The sequence below is a fragment of the Pseudorca crassidens genome, chromosome 10 (genome assembly GCF_039906515.1).
Source record: "Pseudorca crassidens isolate mPseCra1 chromosome 10, mPseCra1.hap1, whole genome shotgun sequence".
Taxonomy (NCBI): Eukaryota; Metazoa; Chordata; class Mammalia; order Artiodactyla; family Delphinidae; genus Pseudorca; species Pseudorca crassidens.
Genome location: NC_090305.1, coordinates 68239082 through 68255191, shown reverse-complemented (window position 1 = coordinate 68255191; position 16110 = coordinate 68239082). Strand labels below are relative to the sequence as shown.

The 16110-nt window shown below is 40.6% G+C and overlaps 1 protein-coding gene across 1 annotated transcript in view; it reads left to right on the top strand.

Annotated features, from left to right (window-relative positions):
• The window catches only part of PRKAR2A (protein kinase cAMP-dependent type II regulatory subunit alpha), an 80372-nt gene that overhangs the window by 31044 nt on the left and 33218 nt on the right, over positions 1 to 16110 (top strand). Inside the window, exon 2 of the mRNA XM_067754338.1 lies at positions 6737 to 6775. Coding sequence (XP_067610439.1) covers positions 6737 to 6775 — 39 coding nt within the window. The remainder of the gene's footprint in view (positions 1 to 6736; positions 6776 to 16110) is intronic.

Below are 16110 nucleotides of genomic sequence, written 5' to 3'. Positions count from 1 at the left end.
ATTTGTGGTGAGCAGGGGCTACTCTTTGTTGCAGTGCACGGGCTTCTCATTGCGGTGGCTTCTCTTGTTGTGGAGCACGGGCTCTAGGCGTGCGGGCTTCAGTAGTTGTGGCACACGGGCTCTAGAGTGCAGGCTCAGTAGTTGTGGTGCACGGGCTTAGTTGCTCCATGTCATGCGGGATCTTCCCATACCAGGGATTGAACCCATGGCCCTTGCATTGGCAGGCGGATTCTTAACCACTGCACCACCAGGGAAGTCCCACACCTTCCTCCTTTTTAAAAAAATTTCAGAAATAATTCTATCCATAAGTATTTAGGTTTATATCTCTAAGGACTAGTTTTAAAAATATACCCACAAAACTTTTATTACATCTAAAATAATTAACAATAATTCCTTAGTATCAAATATTTGATTTGTGTTCAAACTTCTCCATACATCTCCAGATAGGTTCCAAGAATTACACTTGGCTGCTTTATCTCTTAAGTCTCTTTTAGTCTATAGGATCTTTCTTGATCTCTCTCTTTTTTCCTTTGAAGCTTATTTGTAGAATAAAGTTTATTTTGTAGATTTTTTTCACAATGTACAGTTTGCTGATTGCATCCCCATGATGTTTGCATCAAAGTTCCCCATCCCCTGTTTTTCCTCTAATTTCATAATTGGCACTAGAGCAGTGGCTTTCAAATGAGGTTCCAGGATCAATAACATCAGCATCATCTGGGAAACTTATTAGAAATACAGATTCTTGGCTTCACTCCAGGCCTATTGAATCAGAAACTCTGAGGAAGGGGCCCTGTAGTTTTCTAAATGATTCTGATGCACCCTAAAGTTTGAGAACCACTGCTGTATAGGCTTGATCAGATTCAGATTTGTCCCTCTTCCACCCCCCCACTCCCTTACCCCCACCAGCTGTTTCGTGGCTGTTGATGTGTTTTCCATTAGAAGGCACTTAAGACTGACTGGTCTCTCCTTTATGATGCTAATGTTCATGTTGATCATTGCCTAGGCTATATCCGTTATTTCACTGGGGTTGCAAATGGCATTGTTCTAATTGTATCATTCCTTCTTTTTTAAAAAAATATTTTATTTATTTATTTATTTATTTGACTGTATTGGGTCTTAGTTGTGGCATGTAGGATCTTCATTGCAGCATGCGGGCTCTTTCATTGCAGCACGTGGGCTTCTCTCTAGTTGTGGCACACGGGCTCCAGAGTGTGTGGGCTCAGTAGTTGCAGTGCACAGGCTCTATTGTTGTGGGGTGCAGGCTCCGAGCGTGGGGCTCAGTAGTTGCAGCATGTGGGCTCTCTAGTTGAGGTACACAAGCTCAGTAGTAGTGGTGTGTGGGCTTAGTTGCCCCACAGCATGTGGGATCTTAGTTCCCTGACCAGGGATCGAACCCACGTACCCTGCATTGGAAGGCGGATTCTTAACCAATGGACCACCAGGGAAGTCCCTCTATCATTCCTTCTTCATGCATAAGCTGGAAAAACTTCCCCTCATTAACTCTTAGGTTACCCTGTGGAATAGTTTGTTCAGAAAAGGCAGGATAAACGATGAGTCTTTGCTTTTATCTACCTGTTTTCAGCATAAGTTCTCTAGCATCTGCCAAAGATGACAAATGAAGTCCTGTAACAAATCAGTGTAAATTTAAAGATTTAACTGTATTTGATGTTTTATCCATTGTCATTTTGTTCTTATTTGATGCTCATATTATCCTATCTTTGTGTCATGGGAACCTCTTCAGGTTTTCTCCTAATTCCTTTTGACATGATCCTATCAGTCTTTTATAGTGTCCTTGATTTCTGGTAGAAGATTTTCTAGTCTTGTTACATGTTTAGCTCGAGACCAGGAATTAGCAATTTCTTCAAGGAACGCTGTTTCTCTTTAGACAAAAATAGTAGAGATCATAAAATGCATGGTAGGGCTGCTCTTTACTCCAGAGGTTCGTCATATTTCCAGTTTAAACTTAGGACTATAATGCTTTTACTCAACCTAATGTATATTCTTTGTTTGTTTGTTTGTTTGTTTCTTGTTTGTTTGTTTGTTTGTTTTGTGGTACGCGGGCCTCTCACTGTTGTGGCCTCTCCTGTTGCGGAGCACAGGCTCTGGACGCGCAGGCTCAGCGGCCATGGCTCACGGGCCTAGCCGCTCCGCGGCATGTGGGATCTTCCCGAACCGGGTTACGAATCCGTGTCCCCTGCATCGGCAGGCGGACTCTCAACCACTGCGCCACCAGGGAAGCCCATGTATATCCTTTAATGCCAGAAATCCCAGTATTCAATAACACAGTTACTCATTTTCTTTATCCCATAATGCTCACATAACAGTCTCAGAATCGTAGACTAGCAGTATTATTTCTGAAAACTATTTCTTCAGTGCTTGTTATCTTTAGAGTATACCCTGCTAGGATATCCAATTAAAGTCATTTGAAATAGTTCTTTGTGTGATTCTCCTTCCAATTAAATATACAGTTAGTTTGCTTTATGTTTTGGGGATTTCTTTTTCAAATTTAATTTTATAATTATGTAAAATATTTACATGGTTCCAAAGTCAACCAAATAAGGTATATTCAGAGAAGCCTGGCTTGTACCCTTGTAGCTTCCACCTGGTTCCCTCCGCTGTTGTAGTGATTTTCATCCTTGGGAGCTTTTAAAAAATACTGATGCTCAGACTCCACATCACATTGTAAAGCAACCATACTCCAAAAAAATTAATAATAAATAAATTTTAAAAATAAAAAAAATTCAAAAAGAAAGAATAGCAGCATTCTTTCCCTCTTCTGACCCATAGAGAAAGCAGAATGAATTTGTGTGTGAAATCATGGTGGATTTTTTTTTTTGTCTTCTCTGTTTTCCTTCCCTTCCGTTCTCTGTTTTTTTTCTTAATTGTGAGCCAATGAGTCCCATAGTTTATTGATTGGGTCTCAGAACCCTAAATGGGGTACTCGGTGCTTTTCTTGGACTTTTCTTGCATCATTGAGTGTTCCTCCTTTGACACCCTGCTTCTCCCTCATCTATGTTTCCAGGCACCCTGGGACATTTACACTCTCCAAAAACTTTCTTGCCTTTGGGGCTTTCGTCAAGTTATTTCATCTGCCCAGAGATGCACTTTCACCCCCGCCTATGGAGACTCAGCATAATTGCCACGCATTGGTGGCAGCCCTTCCTGGCAATCCCTTTGTTTGATTAACCACTCTAATGGGCCTGCCCTAACAGGTGCTTTGTAGTCCACTTTTGAGATTTACTGTTCTGTGCTATGTTTTACTATGCTGAGGTCCTCCAAACACAAGGCCCTCATTAATGCCCTGCTTCTGTTATTTGCCTCTGTACACAGCTGGTGTTGCTAACATCCTACCAGCCCAGCTTTAAGTTGAGTGTGCCTATTTGCCACAGCAGTTGTAGAATCTTGAGTCCTGAGCTTTGCCCTGCCCTAGCTGTGCTTGGATTATGTTCTCCGGGTTTGGTTTGGTTTGGGTTTAATATTTATTTATTTGGTTGCGCCAGGTCTTAGTTGTGGCAGGTGGGCTCCTTAGTTGTGGCTTGCCGGCTCCTTAGTTGCAGCTCGAGGACTCCTTAGTTGCGGCATGTGGGCTCCTTAGTTGTGGCATATGAACTCTTAGTTGTGGCATGCATGTGGGATCTAGTTCCCTGACGAGGGATCGAACCCGGGCCCCCTGCATTGGGAGGGTGGAGTCTTAACCACTGCGCCACTAGGGAAGTCCCTGTTCTCCAGGTTTTTATGCCGTATTCTACCATGTTCATAGTGAAGATTCTATTGTCCATCATGTTCAGTTTAAAATAGGAGAGACTTTGGGAAATGTTTTCAAATTCTCCAGCATGTTCTTAATATTCACCACATAAAATATTCTACCTGCTCAAAGAACCATGTTTTAATTTCAGGGTATGTCAGCATTTATGAGTTCATTTAATCAGGAATAATGACTTTTAGTTTCCACTGAGATTTCATTTGTTAATATTTTTGAGGCACATGTTTTCAGATCAGGTAACCTAAATTATAAGTCTTCCTATTCCCTATGTATTTGTTTATAATAGAAAAGGAGAGCATTTTAGGCATTGTTTTTCTGCTGGAAGATTTTCTCATACTTACACTGGTTGAATACTTTGACCCACATAAACTCTGATGTGCTCTGTTTTGGGCTATTTAAGCAGTGGTGAAATTACAATAGATGGTCTCTGTCTGCTGTAGTCATTAATTACATTCTCTGTGCCTTGGCATTGTATCTTGCTCCAACTGCAGCTGACCTCTGGCCCTGTGAAAGCTTTTAAGATGTGTACTAATTTAAAACGAAATAACACATAGATTTATCAGGCAGCATGTTTGTGTTTTTAATTACATTTTACACTGCAAGTCACTTTTTTTTTAAGTACTTTTGAACTCTTTCACAGAGGGAGTGCTTTAGGAATTTAAAAAATCATTTTGTCTTTTTTGCATGATATATGAAAGCATTGATTTTTTTTTTTTCTTTTTTTGCGGTACGCGGGCCTCTCACCACTGCGGCCTGTCCCGTCGCAGAGCACAGGCTCCGGACGCACGGGCCCAGCGGCCACGGCCCATGAGACCAGCCGCTCCGCGGTATGCGGGATCCTCCCGGACCAGGGCACAAACCCGCGCCCCCTGCATCGGCAGGCAGACTCCTAACCACCGCGCCACCAGGGAAGCCCGAAAGTATTGATTTTAAGTTTGCATTTTAAAATTTTGATTCCTTCTTTTATGTCTTGTTTTAAACATACTCTTCTTTTTTTATGATAGTTCTATAATCTTGATATCTCACCCTTTGAAGTATCCCCTGATAGCACCCATACTAAATTGTTTCACTGTGTACTTTATAATTTTAGGTTGTATACTAATGTTTAATGGGGTTTTAATTATGGAAATTCCATGAGGCCTGGGTTGAGGGTTTATGCTGGTGTACATTTCATCTGTCTACCTGAGTGACAAGCACATGTGTTTCAGATGATCAAAGGAAACTCTCCCACATCTCTCAAGCTAGAAAGCAAGCTCCATGAAATCAGGGATCTTTGTTTTGTTTACTAATGTCTCCCAAATTGTCTACTGTAGTGCATGGCACATACTAGGTACTCTACCTATATTTGTTGAACTGAATCACTTCCTTTCCTGGTGGATGGATTAATTTTGACTAATCCACTTTTTATTGAAGAAGTAGTGACAGACTATTGTAGGTACTTTCAGGAATGCTGGGGTTTTCTTTTGACTATTTGCCTATTTGTTCCAATAACATGACTTTGACCCTGTGCTGTGCAAAAAGATAATCCTAATCCTGTTAAGATGAATGAGCATTTGCCTCCTTCCTGGGTCTATGTTTTTTTCAGAGACCTCGCATTAGAGTTTGGCTCTCTGAGCCATCTTCAATTTGTTTTTCACTAATCCTCAAATTTCTGTTTTTTGGAGGGTTATAAGGCATATTTTATATATTTTAAAAATAAAATTAATCAGATTAATGTTTGAAGGTGAAAAAAACCACCTTTTTTTTTTTTTTTATAAATTTATTTTTGGCTGCATTGGGTCTTCGTTGCTGTTTGCGGGCTTTCTCTAGTTGCGGCAAGTGGGGGCTGCCCATCATTGCTGTGTGCGGGCTTCTCATTGTGGTGGATTCTCTTGTTGCGGAGCATGGGCTCTAGGCCCGTGGGCTTCAGTAGTTGTGGCACGCAGGCTTAGTAGTTGTGGCTCATGGGCTGCATGGGCTTAGTTGCTCTGCGGCATGTGGGATCTTCCCTGACCAGGGCTCAAACCCGTGTCCCCTGCATTGGCAGACAGATTCTTAACTGCTGTACCACCAGGGAAGTCCCTCCACCTTGTTTAAATGATATATAGTTCAGTGGTAAGAATTTAGATAACCATCAAACATAAGGAATGTTAGGTGAAAAGTAGGAAAAATTAGCAAACAACTTTTTTTTTTTGTTTTAACCTAAAAACATGATCAATTTTTCTGATTAATACAGTGACTGTGGGTGGAGAAAATCCACCTGTATTGAGGGAGAGTATAACTTCATGGTTAATTTTTTATTTTAGTGTAATACTCATTATTTTATTTTATTTTTTAAAAAATATTTATTTTTTAATTTATTTGGTTGCATCAGGTCTTAGTTGTGGCAGGCGGGCTCCTTAGTTGCAGTTCACCAGCTCCTTAGTTGTGGCATGTGGGCTCCTTAGTTGTGGCACGTGGGCATGCGAACTCCTAGTTGTGGCATGCATGTGGGATCTAGTTCCCTGACCAGGGATCAAACCTGGGCCCCCTGCATTGGGAGCGAGGAGTCTTATCCACTGCGCCACCAAGGAAGTCCCTCATTAAGTTATTTTAAAATGAAATGTAAATGCAGGTCTAGCAGGTCTTGGGATTATCTTTAAAAGAAGAAAATTTAACTATTTGATATCATAAAATTACCAGTAAATTTAGTAGACTTCTTATTCATTTGGTGTGATACAAATTAGGTGGAACTTGGATGTCAACAGAAATAGAATTGCCACCCACGTTGAAGTTATAAAGAGCTTGTTTTCAAAGACATATATTATTCTTTATATTGTCTTTATGTGATCTTGTTGAACCACTGTCTCTGGCTGATTATGGACGAATATGAATTGATCCACCACTTGGTATTGAGGTTCCTAGTTCTGTTGTCAAAGATCTTTGCAAAAAGGGAGGATAAAGATGGAGTCATGTGATACAATGATGACTAAACATTGCTTCTTTGTTTTGCAGTTCCAGTTCCTAACAGATTTGATCGGCGGCGAGTATCAGGTATGTGTTCTTTTTCATAGCATACTACTGAAATGCTATTTTAAGATGGGATTATCGTAAATAAAAATAAAGTGATCTTTTTAATAAAAGGTAAGTTGATAGCATTATAGAACATTATAAAAATTACCTGTGGTTCCTTCATTCTGTTTCATTTTAAGTTCGGAGTGTATATGTACTTATTTTTATATTATTATAATCAGTTTGTCTCATTTATGTCATTAATATTTTTCCATGTTCATAATTATGGCTTCTAAAAACAACTTTTCATATTACTTCTTCTGGCATTCTATATTATGCTTGCCATTAGCTTCTTGCTTACATTGTTGAGCCACTTAAATTACTTCCTCAGTAATAGTGCTGGAAGTAGCATTCTCTGGTCAGAGACTGAGCGTTGCCTTGGCTTTTTCTGTGTATTGCTTACTAGAGATAGTCTACAAAATAGGCTACAGGGAGAAAGACACCCTGCAAAGACCTCTTTTCCACCACCATCTCACTAACATAGGCAGTGCCTACTCCTTTCATTTATTTTTTTAATATATTTTTATATTGTTGACTTAGAAACATACTCCTTTAATTTAGATGTAAGATATATCTCAAATTGTTTTATTTGGGATTCGTTTGATTATTAACCAAAAATGAACGTTTTCCAAATATGGGAAATCTATTTTATTTTCTTGTATGGGACTAGTTTGATGATATTTTTCCCTTTTATCTGTTGTGCTCGAGATTATTTTTTATAAGTGTGAATAAATTTCTATCATGATTTTTAATTTATTGATTGATTGATTGATTGACTTTTGGCTATCTTCGGTCTTCGTTGCTGTGTGCGGGCTTTCTCTAGTTGAGGAGAGCGGGGGCTACTCTTCATTGCGGTGTGCAGGCTTCTCATTGCGGTGGCTTCTCTTGTTGCGGAGCACGGGCTCTAGGTGCGCAGGCGTCAGTAGTTGTGGCACGAAGGCTAAGTAGTTGTGGCTCGTGGGCTCTAGAGCTTAGGCTCAGTAGTTGCGGCACGTGGGCTTAGTTGCTCCACGGTGTGTGGGATCTTCCCGGACCAGGGCTCAAACCCATGTCCCCTGCATTGGCAGGCAGATTCTTAACCACTGCGCCACCAGGGAAGCCCCTATCATGATTTTTAACCTTTTGAAATTTTTAATACAAAATTTTCCAGGTTGGTGTGCTACTTATTTTAATTTTGCTGTTTTTTATTGACTCAAAAATTTTGATCTGTGACTGGTACCTTGAACACTACTCTTTTTTTTTTCATGATTATTCCTAAGCTGAGAAGGTCCCCATTTTTTCATAGAGCTGATAAATATGTTTTCTGAAAGTTTTTCTTATAATAAGATGCTTGACTTTTAGATACATGTGGAGTTTGTTTGATTGTACAGTTGGGATGTTTATGTGTTTCAAAATTGCTATGCGAGCTGTATGTGTCACATCATTCTTTCATATCCCCTTGTTCTGGGAAGGTTTCTTGACTTTAAATTGTCATATGACCTAATATCTGATAAGGCTTAGAATCTCTTTCCTATCCCTCAATCATTTTCTTTGAGAAAATCTGCTCATTTATGTTTTGAGAAAGTTTTTGGTAAGGTTGTACACCAAAGTCTGTTGAAAGGAGTTTGAAGAATGTGTTGTTACTTATAGAAAGTCATTTACAGAGGCAGGACTTCCCTGGTGGTCCAGTGGTTAGGACTCTGCACTTCCATTGCAGGGGGCGCGGGTTCGATCCCTAGTTGGGGGGGGGTCCCAACATGCCGTGAGGTGCAGCCAAAAAAGAAAAAAAAAGTCTTACAGAGAGGAAATAGAATAGAAATTGAGGCTAGTATGAGACCCATGAGCTACTATCTCCCATTTCTGTTCATCCCTGCACCCCTTTTTACCAAAGATTAGTAATAGCTCTTGACATCTGTGGGACAGGCCTGGGGAATGGAGAGTGCAGTGACATCTCCTCCAGAGGTCACAGACCTCTGGTCACATCTGATGAATTGCTGCATAGCCTCTCCGTCAATGTGGTTCAGTCCTTGAACTCTACGGAGGACTCAGACGAGTACTGGGTATTATCCCTACCCTTAGCTTTTACAATCTTACTGAAGAGTTAAAACTTTTTAATATCATTCAAATGTTAAGTGAAAAAAAGGGATTCTTAATAGAGTCCATAATGATTATTCAGGAGAGCAAATAGCTTGTTAGCAATAGCTAACATTTTTTGAGTGCAGGCTGTGTGCTAGGTGCACATTTTTAAGGTCTTTCTAAATGCCTGCCTTGTATTGTTGAATATAATCCTCAGACTAACACTGAGATACATGCTATGATTATCCCATTGTATGGATAGGGAAACTTGGGGGCAAAGCAGAGGTTAAGTAACTTGCAACAGTTGAGGTGATAAAGTGCCCACAGATAGCATGGTTCCGAAGTACTACCCTTTAGCATCCCTATGTACCCTTTCTTATACCCTCTGGAACTCTTGGTCAGTCTTCAGCTAAATCCGTAAACTCAGAGAACAGAGCCTGTTCTCTGAGTGCAGTCTTCATCTTCCTGATCTAGCTGAAACTTGGCCTGCCCTGCAGGCTTTTCAAATGGCTCATTTCTCGTTCACTTTCCTTGTAACACTGACAGGAGGTGGGTGAATATCTCTACTGTTCCTCATTGCTGCTTCCAGGCCATTCTCTCTCCCTCCTCCCTAAAACCCTCCGACTTCAAACCTCACATTATATTCTACCAGCCACTGCCCCTCCTTGTTTTTGTCCTCTAATAACCCCCAGGTTGTTCCTTCTTATTTCCACATAGATAATCCTTGCAGTCTGGTCCTTCCATTCCTTGACCTCCTCTTCTCCAAGGTTCTTGTCTTCCACCCTACTTCAGCCACTCATTTCCATGGTTGTATTGTGGTAGGACCAGCATTACAACTCTTCATATTCTCAATCAGTGATCCCAGTCTCCCACTGCTGCCTGCTGTCTTCTAAACAGCTCCTTTGCTGTCCCACTCCAGCTCTCAGAACTCATTGATCCTGTCTCCTTTTCACTTTCTCGCTTCCTCTTTACTAACCTTAAATTTCTTGATCAGTGATTATAACCATTCCCTGGCACCTTCCCTCAATTCACTTTTCCCTTTTTATTTTCTTGGCTAAACCACACTGTGGTTTAACCCAATTCTCCACTTATTGTGTCTGCACCACAGCTGTACTTGGTTGAGGGAAAATACGCAGCCCTGTTGACTGATCTTATTTCAGTTCATGATCATTAACTTCTAGTAGGCTCTTGATGGCAGCAATCATACTGTGTTTCTATACTTGTTTCACGCCCCTGTTCTCCTAGGTAATAAGTCTTTCGTTTCTTCTCTCTCTCCAAACCTCCAACACCTCCTCCCCCATCCTCATTCCTGTCAGATAATCTTCCTCTCAATTTAACTAAGGAAACAGAAGTAACAGAAGAGAATTTCCTTAGGCTCCCACCCCATCTATCCTTCTTAATCTGCCTGTGAGTCCAGTTGTCCACCTGTACACTAGATCTCAACCCTTCATCCTTCCAGCAGTTACCTGTTCTTTATCCTGCATAATCTTTATTCTTCAACTGGATTATTTTTCTCAGCAAAGAAACATATCGTTGGCTCTCCATTCTTAAAAATAAAACTTTAAAAAAATCACTCTTCCCTCTCTAGCTACCACCCTTTCTCTCTCCATATCTTTATAGCAAAACCCCTTGAAAGAATTGTCCATATTTCTAGTTTCTCTTCTCTCTTGAGCCCATTCCAGTCAGACTTTTGCTCCCATATCTCACCAAAGCTACTTTGTGTATTGCTCACTCACATTCTTCAGAAGGAAGGAACAAAGGAAGGATTGAGGAATCAGGAAGAGAAATTACTGGAGGCAGAAATAAAATAAAGAAACACTTCTTGGAGGGAGGCAGAAATTGCACTGGAAGTTGAAAAACATGGTTACTATTTGGCCAGTACCAAGAAGGATGCGTTCTAGGTGGAAGAATGTCTCAAGAACTTGAAGGGGGATAAACTGGAACTGGCTGCTCTGGCTGTAGGAGAGGAGATAAAATAAAATTGGAAAGATAGTTGGGGAATGGGCTCCTGATGTGATCCAAGGATTTCAGCTAAAACTAGTTGTGTGAGGACATGTGCTGTGTCAAACACTGCAGAAGAGACTTCAACAATTCAGGGTGTCTGACTGAATAATAATCTGGAAAGTAAAGCAGCATAGGAGAGCTAACAGTTGTTGAGTGTCTCCTGTGAGCCCGGCCCTAAGTTTAAATGTCACCTCCTATTATTAACCCTTTAACATGGTTCTACTGTTGTTATCCCCTCTTAGCGTTGAAGAGACCAAGGACTGGGGACATAGAGAAATAGTGACTGAGCAACAGATGGACGTAAGCTCAGACTCCAGTGAGTGTAGCTTCATAGATGAGCTTTTCCCCTCCTTGATGCTGCCTCTCCCTTGCAAATCACTGGAATTGAAAATCTGTACCTTCCAAATCCTTCTAGCAGAACAGTCCCTCTACATCAAGTGTTAAATGCATCAAATGAAGACAGTCCATAAATTCCTTAAATGCAGTTTTCTTTAAATAGTTCTAAATTAGTGTTAACTGTCTTTCAGTTTAAAACGTTAGTGTGATTCTGTTCATTTAAAAACTTCATCCAGGGACTTCACTGGTGGTCCAGTGGTTAAGAATCCTCCTTCCAATGCAGGGGATGCGGGTTCGATCCCTGGTTGGGGAACTAAGATCCCACATGCCACAGGGCAACTAAGCCCACGCACTGTAGAGCCCACGTGCCAAAACTACTGAGCCCGGCGCGCTGTGCAAGCTCGCACCACAACTGGAGAGAAGTTTGCGTGGCACAATGAAAGATCCCATGTGCTGCAACTAAGATCCAATACAGCCGAATAAATAAATAAATATTTAAAAAAAAAACTTCATCCAAAAAAGAAAAACCCTTTTGTTTCATAAATTTCTGTTGTTTAAGCCACTCAGTCTGTAGTATTTTGTTATGGCAGCCCTAGCTGACTAATATACCCAGGCTATATCAACTCTTCATGGGCGCTGGCAGGACAGCACAGGGCCTCATGCCTGTGACCAGGATCTGGGCTCATTTCTTTGTAGAAATGAGGGGATTTTCTCTCACAAACACATTTTAGTGATTCACGTTTCTGGATGGAAGAAGCACCAGTTAAAATTTAGAAGAGGAAATTCTGCTGGATAATCTGTTGTTACTTTGTACTGTTTCCGATTACTAACTAGTGACATCTGCTGGAGAACTGTGGCAAAATTAATTCCCTCAAATGAGGGGCTGTGCTGCTCTTTTAGTCTTCATCTTCAATAGGTCTTGACCATCTCATGACCTAAAAAGTGTAGGTCTTTTTTTAAAAATTTGTTTATTGATTGATTGATTTTTGGCTGGGTTGAGACTTTGCTGTGCGTGGGCTTTCTCTAGTTGTGGCGAGCGGGGTCTATTCTTTGTTGCCATGCGCGGGCTTATTGTGGTGACTTCTCTTGGTTGCAGAACACAGGCTCTAGGCGCGTGGGCTTCAGTAGTTGTGGCACACAGGCTCAGTAGTTGTGGTGCACGGGCTTAGTTGCTCCATGGCATGTGAGATCTTCCTGGACCAGGGCTCGAACCCATGCCCGCTGCATTGGCAGGTGGATTCTTAAGCACTGCGCCACCAGGGAAGTCCGACATTCAGTGTAGGTCTTGAGGCTGCATAGGGGATGACACAGACTCTGGGACTCCCCACACTGAGACAGGTTTCCTGATGTGTAGAACCATAAGGGGCAACAATCACATAGACACTTAAAAATGGATTTTTTATATAGAAAATGAGAAAAGTAATTCGGGATCGGTACCAGAAAGTAGAGAGGTTGAGGGTAAACAAAGGAAGAGGGAAAAGGGAGCTGAGTCTGATGTTCAAAAGAAAAGGGAAAAAATGAAAACCAGTTTAAAAAAATAAAGATATAATGTTTTTCACAAATAGAAACATTAAAAATTTTAATGCAAATAACTACTTTTGTTTAAATCATAGTGCTGTACCTTAAGACTTAAAAACTATAACATTTGTTGCCTCAGTTACATTGTCTAAAAATATAAAAATGAGCTAAGTTGCTAAAATACTTTCCTCCAAACTCAGAGGAAAAGCAAGCCTGGAAATAGGCTAGCTCAAGACTAAGTGTCATTATCAGTAAGATCCTGTCAGTCTCATCACTAAAGGCTTATTATTTTCAACTTCTTAAATGAATATTTTCATACATATGCAAAAGTAGAGACAGTTAGTATAATAATACTCATATATCCATCTGTCTCCAAAATGAGTTTTTTTTAAATGCGTATTTCTAAGAAGACATTTTGAAATCCTGGACCAAGGAGTAGCAGAGTAGGCTGAATAAAGGTCAAATATGAGAATATTTCTGAGGTAGAATCTGATGTATTCATTGGGTAAGAGGTGAAAGAAGGAAGCCATGGTGAGTTCCAAATTTCTGGTTTAGAAAGCTGGGTTGATAATGACAACATTAATCAAGAGTGCAAAGAACCAAGAGGTTTGCAGTTTAAAATACTATCTGGTTAGCTGCCCTCTGGCTGCTTCGTCAGCCCCAACCCAAATACCTATGAAGATGTGAAAAGAGGCAGCAATAACATCTAGGAACTCAGGAAGGTGTCTGCCTTAATCTTTAGGACAGATCTGAGATAAACTTGTTTCCTTGTGGAAACAGGAATGGCTTGGAGAAAGATAGAAAGAAAGTCATTATCTACATCCCATTATCACTTCCCTGGCTCAGCTACAAAAGCCTGCACCACCAGGGGCTGGGCAGCACTCTCTGCAGAACATTACCTGATACTGTTTTAGGGACTAGAATGGTGCCTATGCTCTTACTCCCTTCTCCCTGATTTTTCTCCATCTATTTAAGGATACTGGGTCCCTGTTAGACAGGCAGAGTGTTGATGGCATTACAGTACAGAAGGCGTGGTCCACACAAGTAGGCTGGGCAGGGAAGGGAGTCCTGTGTACAGGTCATGCTAGGAGTCACCATTTCTCAGGTATTCCATTAGGTCAGAGAATCAATGAGGAAGGGGAAGCTGGGATGCAAGCTAGACCAGGGCTGCAATGAGTAAATGTCTGTAAGAAATCAGGAGTTAAATTGAGAGTGGTATGTATCATCTTATCCCCTCTTTATAGATATGTAGAGATTTTTAGCCATCATACAAAAGAATTGAGCATAGGGTCAAGAAACTTTTATATTTCTTGCCTGCTAACAAATAAGAAATAAACCCTAACAAATAATACAAGGCTTATGAATGAATTTGGTAGATTAAGGCTGTAAGAGGAATGAAGATTAGAAAGGTCCACTACAAAATGCTCATAGAATGCAAAATATCATTGCCTTTATTTTGTTGCATTCTGGGCAACACCAGTGATCACATCTAGATCATTCCTGGCAAAACAGTTTTGTTAGTGAGTACACTAACTTTTTTATTCACTAGATAATTCATTGTGTCTACCATTGTAACACCTAAGGGTAAGATTTTAAAATCATGACTTGTACTGACATCTCCAATTCTAACCCTTCTTCTGTTCCATAATTTTATTCCCCTTTTCTCCAGTGAAAAACATCTGGCTGTATATTTGTTTACTCACAACTGTAGTACACAGAGGAGTTTTGGAATTACTGTACCACTGGAAATAGCAGTTCTTTTTTGTCATTGGAATATATCCCACTGAGGGTGGATGGTTACAGTACTATGTTCAGAAGCTACTTAAAATAATTCTCCTTTCCTTCTCTGTGGTTATGTTATCAACCTGATATGTGGTTAGGTTCATTTGTTTCTCTTTGTATTCAGTTTTAGGGTCCCTCCATCCTTATCAATTTAATTTTTTAAGTATATAAAACATTTTAACATGGCTTAACTGTCAAAACTATATAAAAGAATTTTCTTAGAGAAGTTTCATTCCCTTCCCTATCCCTTCTTTTTTGTTTCTGCCTACCTTCTAGGAAACAGTTTTACTACTGTCTGGTTTATCCTTCTCTTGTTTCCTTTTGAAAAAATAAATATGTTAAATTTTTTGTATATATATTCATATTTATGTATTTATCCCCTTCCTCCCCACCTTGTTTTTTGGCTGCATTGGGTCTTAGGTGCGGCACACAGGATCTTCCCCGAAGCATGCTGGATCTTTTGTTGAGGCACGTGGGCTCCTCTCTAGTTGTGGTGCTTGGGCTCTGGAGTGCACAGGCTCAGTGGTTGCAGCATGCAGGCTTAGTTGCCCCGCTTCATGTGGGATCTTGGTTCCCCAACCAGGGATCGAATCCGCTTCCCCTGCATTGGAAGGTGGATTCTTAACCACTGGACCACCAGGGAAGTCCCCCTTCCCCAATTCTTATCATGGAAGTCCTTCTTTATGGAAGGGACAGCATACTATGTAGTATATTCTTCACCTTGGTTTTTTTTGCCTTTTTTTCCCCTAGAACTCACTATTTATTAGCCTATGGGGATTTTCCTCGTTCTTTCTTATAGCTGTATGATTCAAATGGGTACTTATATCATTTATGATATTCTGCTATTATAAACAATTGTTCAGTTAATATTTTTTAAATCTTTGCTTTACAACAAAGACACGTCCTGTGGCCCGCTGGTGCAAACACAGGTTACCTGCAAAGAAAATCAAGTTGGTTTTAGATTTATATAATACTGTACCTAGAACAGAACCTGGCACATAGTATTTACTTTGTTTAAAATTCTTTTTGGGCTTCCCTAGTGGCGCAGTGGTTGAGGGTCCGCCTGCCGATGTGGGGGACACGGGCTCGTGCCCCGGTCCGGGAGGGCCCCGCGTGCCGCGGAGTGGCTGGGCCCGTGAACCATGGCCGCTGGGCCTGCGCGTCCGGAGCCTGTGCTCCGCAACGGGAGAGGCCATGGCGGTGAGAGGCCCGCTTACCACAAAAAAAAAAAAAAAAAAAAAAATTCTTACTTTTAAGTCATTCATGTACATAATGATGTTGAGATATTTTATTTCAACTTATTCTTTTCATAATTACTCCAATTCCATATCCATATGTTTATATTGCATATACTGTACTTTTTGGTTTTCCATCCCTGCTTCATAGCTCAGCAGAGATATTACTTCCTTGCTTGTCCTTGCTACTACCATAGAATTTAGTAGATAATATTTTTTATCATCTCTCTCCTGTTTGGACTACCAATCCCTAGAGAGCTGGCTTTTCATTACTAACAGAATGCCTGGCATTACTAGGGACTTAATATATTTGTTAATTGAAGGAAGGGATTACAAAAATCATTATAGCTTTAGAAAACAGTGAATAAAAAAAAATTGTGTCCACTT